The sequence below is a fragment of the Sinocyclocheilus rhinocerous genome, unplaced genomic scaffold (genome assembly GCF_001515625.1).
Source record: "Sinocyclocheilus rhinocerous isolate Xijiao unplaced genomic scaffold, SAMN03320098_v1.1 scaffold1026, whole genome shotgun sequence".
NCBI classification, from domain to species: Eukaryota; Metazoa; Chordata; class Actinopteri; order Cypriniformes; family Cyprinidae; genus Sinocyclocheilus; species Sinocyclocheilus rhinocerous.
Genome location: NW_015659953.1, coordinates 89,426 through 101,856, shown reverse-complemented (window position 1 = coordinate 101,856; position 12,431 = coordinate 89,426). Strand labels below are relative to the sequence as shown.

The window sequence follows — 12,431 nt, the reverse complement described above, 5'->3', positions numbered from 1 at the left end:
AAAGGATTTTTTTTTTTTTTTGAGAATCATGAGGCTCTATGAAGTCTTTGGAGGGGCTTGGAAGCGAGGGAGACCTCAACCATATTAGGCGCTGTTTTTAAATGACACCGCATGCGGAACTGCAAAAAGCAAATAGCCTACTCCAAAAGTGTGCCCCAATAATATGTTCCTGCACAACAGGCAGTTTCAGGACCGCAGTTTTAGGACCGTAGTTCTAGGACCCTATTCTTTGGAACAGCGCCCAAAAGAATAGGGTCCTAGAACTGCGGTCCTGAAACTGCAGCCTCCGGTTGTGCAGGAACACCCTTCTCAAAGTGTGAAGCGGCGCTACCCGATCATCCCATCATCATAGCCTCCGCCACCATGTAAAGTGATAAACAGCGCAAGTCGCTTGATCCATTCAGATGTGACACAGAATTGTGTTATACAGTCGTGTGATATGAGAACATGAATGGTTCTGTAGTCATGCTGGCTGAAGACAGCCACGACAATGTAAACTGCATGACGAGGTGATCGTTCAGCACCATAGTAATTTAACTTGCAGTTATTAACACTGTACAAATAGCCAGGTAATAGTTAATAACAGTTTTACTTCTTGTGACCACAATCTTACTAATACTAGTCAGTTAAAATCTGGATTCTATGCAAGAACTATAGTAAATTCCATTAGGGCAAAGGATAACAGAATAGCTTTAATAGCTTCTTTCTCTTTAAATGTTTATTCTAATTAAATTTAGTTGAAGTTAAATGTTATTCAATAAGAGCCTGATTAAAGATAAATATCAGTGTCTTAAATTAGGTGTTAACTATTTACAAATGTTAAAGTTCTTAAAGGGATAGTTCACCCAAAAATGGAAATTGTCATCATTTACTCACCATCATATAATTCCAAACCTGTATACATTTCTTTCTTCTGTGAAACATAAAAGAAGATAATTTGAGAAATTCAAGATTTTTTTGTCCATACAGTAGAAATCAAGGTAACAAAATTTGGTTACAAAATGGTTTGGTAACATTCTACAAAATATCTTCTTTGTGTTCCTCTGAAGAAAGTAAGTCATACAGGTTTGGAACGACATGAGTGTGATGAAATGATGACAGAATTTAATAGCAGTAGCCTAACTTTTCTGCGTTCTAGCTCAAAATCAGTGGTTGACTGTCAAGTGCGTTTATAATGCATTATTAAGTTTGTTGCATTTGCCGCGAATTCAGTAATATTTATCATTATTTGTTTCTGTCCTGTTTTATTTATGGGCTAGATTCGTCCAGGGCCGAATTTTAACCCCAGTTCAGCCCTGAACTCCTGTTATGGAATCAAAAAGATAACAAAAGAGATAGCGGCTATGATAATTCACTAATGTTTTTCTTCATATATGTATCTTAATGCTTCCGTTTTGTATTACGCTGCTGTGACTGCGAGAGACATGCTGAGTAACTGAATCAGTGTGCAGTCGTGATTGTGACGTGAGCAGCGCACGCTCATCTGATGTGGGAGGATTTCAGGAAGAGCGCTGAGTGCTACGTGTCCAATCCTGGCTTCCACTAACTTAACTTTACTTTTACTCAGTGTTAGTTTCGGAAGGGTCACGTCTTTAGAAAGCCTCGGCCAGCGTGTTCGCTTTGTGGCATCATGTCTGGGATGAAAAAGCTAAGAACGGTACGTTTGCAGATGTCCGGCTTTTTTTCCTTGCTTTTGTTTCTTTCTCGCTGAACTTTTAAAAGTTGCATCGATAGGAACTACGAAATGTACAGACTATAAAACATAGCAGAAATCTTTTGTATTAGTACTAATGCCTTTGTTTTTAGATCATGCAATAATAATAATAATAATAATAAAAAAAAAAAAAACGTTTATTTTAAAATGCGCTACATTCACACAAAGTAAGAGTTGCTCGAGTTAATCATCCGTACAATTTACGGAACTACTGGATGAATATGGAGTGGCAGCCCCTTAAAATAACACAAGTGTTTGTTTTCGGCAGAACGCGTATTGAAAATGTAAATTTGTGATGATGTGGCAGGATGTTATGATTCAGGCTTATCCTTTTCATCACCTTGTCTAGATTTGGCAAATGACTTAACTTCGTTTCATGCTTTGTTTAGTATAAATTAAACTCACTCATCTCCTTATACTAGAATAACTCTGTTTTTTTTTTACATGCCAGAACCATAACATGCATGTCATTGTGATCCGCAATATAACCATATAAAACTACTCAAATCCCATGTAAGATTAATGTTATTTGTAACTCAGTTCCTTATGAAGCCAGATTTTGCATATCCTCAGTCAAAGAGACACTGTGTACCAGTGGGAATTAACAAACCCCAGGGTTACTTGCATCAAGCTGGGATTTCTTGTGTATCCAAAGAGCCTTGGTGCAGAGAGAGAGAGAGAGATGGCTCTGCTCCAGCTGGCCAACTCTCCATGGGCCTGGATGAATGGCCTTGTTTGTTTCTTTCAGGAGCTGCTCCCTCCTCAGTCCTGATGACCGAGTCATATACACTAGAATATAATCCACAAGAACACAACTGTGTGAATTAAACTGTTCAGAAGAAAAAGATGTGTATTTGTGCTCTTTCGAAAGATGCCTTTCTTACACTTCAGTCAAATGTTGTTCTGGGATGCTAATATTACTTTTTCATGAAGTTGAAATTAAAGGGACAGTTCACCTAAAAATTAACTTTCTGTCATCATTTACTTACCCTCATGTTGTTTCAAACCTGTATGACTTTCTTACTTCTGTGGAACATAAAAAAATATTTTGAAACCAAACAAGTATTGGTGATTGTTGACTTTCATTGTACGGACAAAAATTATATTCTTTTAGATTTGTAATGACATGGGGGGGTGTCCCCGTCCCCGTCCCCGGTGTCCCCGTACCCCTTGGGCATCCTTGGGTGAAGGATCCCTTCAAACACTTTTGTGAATCTGACCCATTGTCCATATAGAAACACAATGTCAAAATCAGATGATTTAGGCACTGACTGCACAACTTGCAAATTGTTCTCATGCTTACTTTTCTATCATGTATATCTACTTTTTGTTTTGTACGTAGGATCTGCAGAGAGCAACCAATGTTGTGTACCAGGCTCACCATGTGAGCAGAAGCAAGCGTGGCCAGGTGGTTGGGACCAGAGGTGGATTTCGTGGATGTACTGTCTGGCTGACAGGTGGGAATTTCTCCTGTAAAACTTTCAGGAGAAATTTAGATCGAACAAATTATTAAGGAAAGTTCACTCCTAAATGAAAATTCGGTCATCAGTTATTCACCCTCATGTTCAGACCTGAGTGACTTCCTTTGTTCTGTGAAACAGAGGAGGAGATGTTAGGCAGAATGACAGTCTCCATACAGAGTCACCATTCACATAAAATATCACACCTTTTTTCCATACAATAAAAGTGAATTTTAGTTCAGTGTTTCTTTTTTCTACAGGGCTGTCTGGTGCTGGAAAGACTACAATTGGATTTGCTCTAGAGGAATATCTAGTTTCCCATGCCATTCCTTGCTACTCGCTCGATGGTGACAATATTCGACATGGCCTAAATAAGAACTTGGGCTTCACGGCCACAGACAGAGAAGAGAACATTAGACGTGTGGCTGAGGTGGCCAAACTGTTTGCTGATGCTGGACTGGTTTGCATCACTAGTTTCATTTCTCCATTTACAAAGGTGCCGTGATATTTAATGACATCAGAGGTTCCTATATTACATGATATTTTCCAACAATTTCTAAATCAGGATTGATTAAGAGGAGGATTTTACATGTGCTCACAACAGGATCGAAATGACGCCAGGAAGATCCTTGAGAGCGCGGGTCTGCCGTTCTTTGAGGTGTTTGTAAATGCCCCACTGGAGGTGTGTGAGAGCAGAGATGTCAAAGGACTTTATAAAAAGGCCCGTGCTGGAGAGATTAAAGGTATGTTTTGGGGAAATAAATCTATAAATGCATTGCTTATAGATGTCCCATCATGTTTATCATGGATAGGAGAAAATAGATAACATTTAAAACTTTAAACACTTGACTTATTTTGGACATAAGAATGCAGAGAATAATGTCATTTGCCAATAATGTCATTTACATGAATGTATCTAGAAAATGTTTTAACTACAGTACTTTTTTCTTCTTTTTACCATGTAGGTTTTACGGGAATAGACTCAGACTATGAGAAGCCTGAAGCCCCTGAGCTTGTGTTGAAGACTGGAGAGCTCACTGTCAATGACTGCATTCAGCAGCTAGTGGATCTCTTGAAGGAACAGGTGGGTCATTCTTTCATTTCTGGTCATCAAATGGATCCTTGTGTTTGGCCAGTTGTCCCTTTCTTTGTGCCAGCAGCACACAAGACTGTCAATTTTCAGTTGAGAGATGTTGAAAAATCACTGACCAGATGATTCGTTATCCCAGGATATTGTGCCCACTGGTGTGACGGAAGAAGTGAATGAGCTCTTTGTTCCTGAAAACAAGCTGGACCTGGTGCTGAGTGATGCCAATATACTCCCCACTTTAACCATCACAGAGGTAATGCAACCCTTCACAAACTCCCACATACCCTGCTGTGTGAATCAACCGCCCTGCATGTTACACCACAGGCTTTTCATCACAGTTCAGTTAACTGAAAGCTTTTCACTGTAACCTGGTGTTTGGAAATGGAAATCTATTGCATAATTTAACTAAAAGAACTACTTTAGAAAAAATGCTGTTATTTTATGGCAAACTTATAATGATGGAACACACTATAATGATGCTGTAGCAAATTTAACACTACCCCTAAACCTACACTTTCTTTTTACACAAGTTAATTCCCATAAGTCCCTGCTAGTGTATCAACTCTTTTCCCTGCAGATGCCATTTTTGCATTCCAGTTGTGTTATCCTGTGCACAAAGGCTGTGCGCTCCTGTTGTTATTGTGTGGCAAACTATCGCTCTTATCGTGAAATAAAACTGAAGTTCTGTTTGTGTGTTTCTCTCTGGTCCTGTAGCTGGATTTGCAGTGGGTACAGGTTCTATCGGAGGGCTGGGCGACTCCACTGAGGGGTTTCATGAGGGAGAGGGAATTCCTGCAAGTCTTGCACTTTGGAACTTTGCTTGATGGTAAACACATTTCTAAACTGCTAAGCCCACTGACAGAGACATCACCCTCAAAAATGTGTAGTTTTTTTGCAGGGCATTTTTTGATAGTTTCTCCATGTAATTTCAGAGTTAACAAAGTTAAGAAAAATAATGAGGTTTATACTATCAAATATTAAATTTATGTTAACATTTTCTATTTTTTGCTTTTCTATTTTTGTGTAAATGTTTTTGTTCAAAAGTTTTTTTTCCTCAAAATGCAATTAATACGTTTATTCAATAAGGATTGATCAAAGTGATCAAAAATGACATTTATAGTGTTACAAACAAAATATTTTTATTCCAAATAAACGCTGTTCTTTTGAGAATCCTGATCATAAAAATATTAAAGGGATAGTTCACCCAAAAATGAAAATTCTGTCATGACTTACTCACCTTCATGTCGTTCTAAACTCGAGGGTGAGTAATTAATGACAGAATTTTCATTTTTGGGTGAACTATCCCTTTAAGCAGCACAACTGTTTTCAACATTGATAATAATAAGAAATGTTTCTTTAGCACCAAATCAACATATCAGCATAGAATGATTTCTGAAGGATCATGTGACACTGAAGACTGAAGAGTAATGACTGCTGAAAATTCAGCTTTACCATCCAGATTGATCAGCTTTACCACAATTTATAATTTATATATAAATTATATTTTATAATATATCTAAATTGTTATTTTAAATTGTAATAATATTTTACAATAATACTGTTTATATTGTATTTTTGATCAAATAAATGCAGCCTTGGTGAGCATAAGAGACTGCATTCAAAAACATTCAAAAACCTTACCAATTCTAAACTTTTGAACGGTAGTGTATATATTATTAAATATAAATGTAATAATAACACTGTAATAATCAGTTATATTATAATCAGTAACTTTCATTTATATGTATTCAATTAGCAGATTGAGTTAATGTAATAATATCAAACATTACATGCAATAATATTAATTAATAATTAATAATATTGTATGTTTAGGGGGGGTCATCAACATGTCTGTTCCCATTGTGCTGCCCATATCCAAGGATGACAAAAAGAGGCTGGACAGTTGTGCTGCTTTTGTCCTGGAGTTCAAAGGTCAAAAGGTGGCAATCATGCGCAACCCTGAGTTTTATGAGCATCGTAAAGAAGAGAGATGTGCCAGGCAGTGGGGGACAACATGCCCCCAACATCCATACATCAAGGTGAGAAGACACATGTCTGTCAATGTCATTGCTTTTATAACAGTTGTATGTTATACTTGCTAACACAATCAGCCAATGAAATGCCACCTTTTATGCTTCGTACAGATGGTAATGGAGAGTGGTGATTGGCTGGCCGGTGGAGATCTGGAGGTGTTTGAGAGAATTAGGTGGAATGATGGCCTTGACCAGTACCGTCTCACTCCTCAGGAGCTAAGACAGAAATTTAAAGAAATGAGAGCAGGTAAAAGTGAAACATGTATTAGTTTCATATAAAAAAATGACAATTACTATGTAAAGAATACTCTTATTATGATGGAATACATTATACCTTATACAAATATACACAATATACATTATACAAAACCCTCCGCAATTGTGTCTTTCCCTTGCAGATGCCATTTTTGCATTCCAGTTGCGTAATCCTGTGCACAACGGCCATGCGCTCCTGATGCAGGACACTAAGCGTCGTCTGCTGGAGCGGGGCTACAAAAAGCCTGTGCTGCTGCTGCACCCTCTGGGTGGCTGGACCAAAGAGGATGATGTACCGCTGGACTGGCGCATGAAGCAGCATGCTGCTGTGCTGGACGAAGAAGTGCTGGATCCAGAGAACACCATTGTGGCCATTTTCCCCTCACCCATGATGTATGCTGGGCCTACAGAGGTCAGACTTTTGTTGAACATGTTACTCTGGAGGAAAAAAAAGAGGCACTTTAATAAACAGAATGAACTTAGTTTCTGCAGCCATTTTAGACCTTTTTTAGTACAAATAATTGAGTCAAACCAATTGTAAATTGGACAAAAAAATTATTTCCTTATAGGTACAGTGGCATTGTCGGGCCAGGATGATCGCAGGGGCCAACTTTTACATTGTAGGACGAGATCCAGCAGGTATGCCCCATCCGGAGACAAAGAAGGACCTGTACGAGCCCACACACGGTGGAAAAGTGCTGACCATGGCACCAGGCCTCACCTCTCTAGAGATTATTCCCTTCAGAGTTGCTGCATACAACAAAGTTAAGAAGGCCATGGACTTCTATGACACGGAAAGGTGTGTAAATATTTAATTTTAGCTCTTAAGACTGCACTGAAATATTTATAACTGTTTAACCCCCTAACATGAAAATTAATTAATGTAGAATCAAGATAGCTTAAGTATGGCATATCTTTTTAACTCTAAATGTAAAATTAAAAGAACCAAAGACTTAAACTACTTCAGTCTGTGTGCATACCGTATTTTGCTCATCTTGACAAGAATTGATCACAGCTCACAGCTGCTTGACCAGGAACTGTTACTGAAACTGAAGTTCAAGTCAGCTGCATTTCTGTTTTTCAGACATGGTGAATTTGAGTTCATCTCAGGGACCAAAATGCGGAGCCTTGCCCGCAGCGGGGAGAACCCCCCTGATGGTTTCATGGCCCCCAAAGCCTGGAAAGTCCTAGCTGAGTATTACAGTTCTCTGCAGAAGGACCAGTGAACACAAGGCACTGGACTATATGCAGACATGCAGTAAAGCTCTATTTAATCTATTTCATTAGAACTGATAGAAATAGATTTATAGAAAGATGCATCATGTATTCCAGTCCTACATTGTAACAATAATAAATCTTTATTAGACTAATTTCTACAACATTCCTAGATAAATGCTATCTATATTTATGCCCTGCAAATTACTTTAAAATACAGTATATTTTGTTCCCTGAAATCACCCTGTGGATGGATCAAACTACACAGCTACTGCTGCATCAGGTGTGTTATAGACTTAGTCTGATCGAGCAGTTCGAAGTATACCTGACGGTAATAGGACCAATATTTCACCTACCTCAACTGGAGCTTTATTTGGATAAGTGTTTGTCTTGGCAGTATTTCCACCAGTGGAGAACATCTTGTACTCATTGAAGAGGCAGATTAATTCTATAACATTCTTTATAAGAATTTATAAATGTTCAGTACTGGCAGCAGAGTATAACCACAGTCAGATGTCTTTGACATTAAAACAATATTGTCTTGCAGTGTACGTCCATGTGCCTTAATGTAAATGTGCATTATTTTTACATTCAGAGTTACTGTAAAGAGCGATGTATGAATGTGAAAGATTTGTGCTGAATGCATAAACATGAAACTCTTGAGGAATCCAATGTGAAGGAACAAGAGCATATTCATTGTCTTTCCATTTTCTCAGCGGACCAACCTAAACATATTTATTATCTTACAGGAAATGTATTTACTTCGTTCTACTTTTTGTACGAACTTGTGAGATTTACACTGTCATTTCTTACAATATTTGATGTAATGTGCATCGGGCAGTCATTCCAATAAACTTAATTAAGACAAAACCATTGCCATCCAATTTTTCTACAGTGTAAACAAAACATTTCAAATATATTCTGACTTCTAAGCACATTTAGACTGAAGAGAGCAGTGGACTATTGTAAACTAGGAAAACTAGTAACTGAAAAATTCTTGCATACAATTGTTCATTGTATTGCTGGCAATCCATAGACAGGTTTCTCCAAAATAATTTTTCTTTCCATTTTCAAGTCTCCTTTGCCCACTCGAACCAAAAAAATAACACCTGACAGATGAGTACATGCAGCGGCTTGGCACTGGACCCAAATATTTTGTGCAAGCATATTAAACGTTTTGCAAATAAATATCAATACAACAGGTCATCACATAACCTCTACTCTGGGCTAAATTAAACGCTTAAACATTTTATTCAATATAAATGGCTTATAAATCTGTAAATGCACCTCAATCAAATCATTCACTCGCTGGGGGAAACAAGTTGTTCTGAGTTAAAACTGTGTTAATGAACACACTTTGTTTTTTGTGCTCACAAATCAGCTGAATTGTTACATATTGTTGGGATTGTAAAAAATAATTATTGCTGGGGAAAGTACGTGCCTTATACATAACTGAAAATAGTAACTACACTGTTTCCCATCTTCACAAACCTCTCACAGGGTTTTATAGAACAAGCAAAACCACACAAACCAAACCTATGAAGACAAACACAATGGGCCTTATTCTTGAACACAAACAAAATTAATTTCAGGTAAATCGTTCATTCTTTCATAAACGGTCCCATTTAAGCGACAATTTACTTAAGAATGGTTGTACGCATGATTTTTTAAAAATAAGGCTAATTGATTGAGTGGCAAATACAGTATGGAAATTACAGTGCAAAAAAAAAAAAAAAACATGATTAGAGAAAAAAAACTCCATTCCACCATTTATAAATCCTGAGTTCCCCCTCTTGCAAAACATGACGATATGCCACAAATAAGAAAAACAGACCAAATCTAGGTTCTTGTTCTTTTAAAACAGCAGCATCACATTTCAGTCCAGTGGTACATGCATAAACGCCTCTTGCACTCCTGCAGATTTGGACTTCCTCATCTTCCCAATTGCCCTCTGCAAGTCTTCCTGCCTGATGGGACGGATGAAGTCTTCATCTGGACTGTCATGGGATGGAGGAGAATTAACAAGGGAGCGCCTCAGATCAGTTTCACAATGATTCAAATTTAAACTGTTTATGCTAGACGTTATGTAAATGAGTAAAACAGAGCCCCAAACTTAAAGATGAAAAAAAAAAGCCTGATACGTTCTGTGCGGAGTCTGAAGCCCTTTGTTAAGAGTTTACCTTTCTTGATGCACAAAGTCACGCACACAAAGCAGAGCAGCGTCTCGGCACATCTCTCTGAGGTCACTTCCTGAGAACCCGTCGGTCTGTTTTGCAATTTCACCAAAGTCCACAGCAGACTCCACCTTCAGAAAAGGAAAAGTGACCCTTTCAGCACTCGCAACTTTCAATAACCATACAGTTCAATTAATAAAACACTTACATTCTCATTCTCCAGGATCAGTTTCAATATGTCTTTCCTCTGCTTGACATTCTAAATACACGACAAATGAATCATTTATCAAAAGCACTACAGAGTTTAATGATACAATAGTAAACTTTTAAAAATTCATTTAAACCATATAAACATATTTTGAGCTAATTTCAAGGGACTTACAGGCTGATTGACGTGGAATCTTGTGGGCATCCTTCGGAGTATAGCAGAATCAAGATCTTGTGGCCGATTGGTGGCTCCCATTATTATGACCTTTATGCAGAAAACAATCACAACACATCAAAAGAGGAGACTAATTTGCATCTTGAATCACTGATCAAATCAGTAATCACTAAAAAAGTAAAAAGATGCTGAATAATACCTGGCAGTTGTAGTCAGTATCCAGTCCGTCCCATAAGCTCATGAACTGAGCCTTCATCATAGCGGTGGCCTCATGATCTGAACTTGAGCGACTCCTCAAAAAGGAATCTAAGACATGAAGTTGAATAGAAATTACTTTGAAAGAAGGTTTTTCACACTGCACTTAACCCTGGGTTATCGTTGTTCTAAACCCTGCTTTTAACCCCAGGTAATGGTACGTTTCACACTAGTAATTTATAAGCGGGATAAGCACTGCTTTTTACCTGGGGTAATGAAACCCTGCTCCTGCATTGCAGTGCCAAATTTGTACAGTAAGAATCAAAATATGGTGTTAGAATGCTACAGCTAGACCCTTAGCAACCGACAACCAATCGCGTACCTCATTTTCACATGCTTTGGACAGTCACAGAAACACAGCACATTAGATTAAAGAAGAGACCTTTCTTTCTTTCTCTTATAGTCTGAAAAGTCTATTCTGGAAAACTTGATAGTACTGTCGTCAATATATAATGTGTGACCCTGGACCACAAAATCAGTCATAAGGGTCAATTGCTCAAAATTGAGATGTATACATCATCTGAAAGTTGAATAAATAAGCTTTCCTTTGATGTATGGTTTGTTAGGATAGGACAATATTTGGCCGAGATACAACTACTTGAAAATCTGGAAACTGAGGGTGCAAAAAAAATCAAAATACTGAGAAAATCACCTTTAAAGTTTTAAAAATGAAGTTCTTAGCAATGCATATTACTAATCAAAAATTAGGTTTTGATATATTTACGGTAGGAAATTTACTAAATATCTTCATGGAACATGATCTTTACTTAATATCCTAATGATTTTTGGCATAAAAGAAAAATCGATCATTTTGACCCATACAATGTATTTTTGGCTATTGCTACAAATATACCCCAGCGACTTAAGACTGGTTTTGTGCTCCAGGATCACATATAAGGATGCACAATGCTAGAGCTATTATGTAAAGACCTAGTGTGCTGCATTCGTCTAATCAATAACATTGACACCGCAAATATGCAAATAAGAACATTAACTCGGGGTTTAGGAATGTACAGTTTGAAATGTCATCTTATGACTACCCAGGGTTAATTGTTAACACCGGGTAAATTACAATAATAATTAATTAAAATAATAATTTATGCATTTAGCAGACGCTTTTATCCAAAGCGACTTAAAGTGCATTCAGGCTATACATTTTTTACCAGTATGTGTGTTCCCTGGGAATTGAACCCACGACCTTTTGCGCTGCTAACGCAATGCTCTACCACTGAGCCACAGGAGCACAAAAAAAAAATTATGAGTTGTGTGAAACTAGAATGACCAAGGGTTAACTATTTCAGGTGTGAAAAGCCCTAATGACAAATATCCAGAATTGTATTGCCATATTATGTGACTTTAAAGGAGCAAAATATACCAATTAAGATTCAAAAGTAGATTTCCAGTGATCCATAAATGTGCAATGAAGCTGAACCGATCTACCTTTGAAAGCAAAGGGTAAAATTAATAACTACTGGTATATCAATATTAAGGGGTGTAAGAGGGACACATAAAAATGTAAATATGCATTTACCGATCTCATCGATGAAGATAATAGAGGGCTGTAGCTTGATGGCCAGCGAAAAGACAGCTGCAGCTAGTTTCTGGGATTCTCCGTACCATTTGTCAGTGAGAGTGGAAGGCTGCAGGTTAATGAAGCGGAATCCAGCATCTTTGGCAGTAGCTTTGGCTATAAGAGTTTTCCCACAGCCTGGAGGCCCATACAGCAACACACCTGAGAAGATGACAAGCAAACCAGCTCAGAATAATGTGTGTGGAGTTCAGTTTAGAAACACTTTATGGAAATATTTCCATCTAATGCCTACCTTTGGGTGGCTGAAGAAGCCTGGATCCTT

At 37.8% G+C, this 12,431-nt stretch overlaps 2 protein-coding genes across 2 annotated transcripts in view; one reads left to right on the top strand and one right to left on the bottom strand.

Annotated features, from left to right (window-relative positions):
* Window positions 1-1,458: 1,458 nt before the first annotated feature.
* Window positions 1,459-9,504, top strand: LOC107724695 (bifunctional 3'-phosphoadenosine 5'-phosphosulfate synthase 2-like). The gene is made up of 12 exons (XM_016533708.1): window positions 1,459-1,657; window positions 3,057-3,171; window positions 3,435-3,670; window positions 3,779-3,917; window positions 4,140-4,258; window positions 4,404-4,517; window positions 4,979-5,090; window positions 6,098-6,303; window positions 6,409-6,544; window positions 6,696-6,964; window positions 7,122-7,351; window positions 7,637-9,504. The coding sequence occupies exons 1-12, from the start codon at window positions 1,631-1,633 to the stop codon at window positions 7,776-7,778; spliced, it is 1,845 nt and encodes a 614-aa protein (XP_016389194.1). The 5' UTR covers window positions 1,459-1,630; the 3' UTR covers window positions 7,779-9,504.
* The window catches only part of atad1b (ATPase family AAA domain containing 1b), a 10,319-nt gene continuing 5,678 nt past the window's right edge, over window positions 7,791-12,431 (bottom strand). The window contains exons 5-10 of the mRNA XM_016533709.1: window positions 12,110-12,310; window positions 10,523-10,629; window positions 10,324-10,413; window positions 10,150-10,200; window positions 9,948-10,072; window positions 7,791-9,764 (exon numbers count right to left, since the gene is read on the bottom strand). Of these exons, the coding sequence (XP_016389195.1) occupies window positions 9,644-9,764; window positions 9,948-10,072; window positions 10,150-10,200; window positions 10,324-10,413; window positions 10,523-10,629; window positions 12,110-12,310 (695 nt within the window). The 3' untranslated portion in view covers window positions 7,791-9,643. The remainder of the gene's footprint in view (window positions 9,765-9,947; window positions 10,073-10,149; window positions 10,201-10,323; window positions 10,414-10,522; window positions 10,630-12,109; window positions 12,311-12,431) is intronic.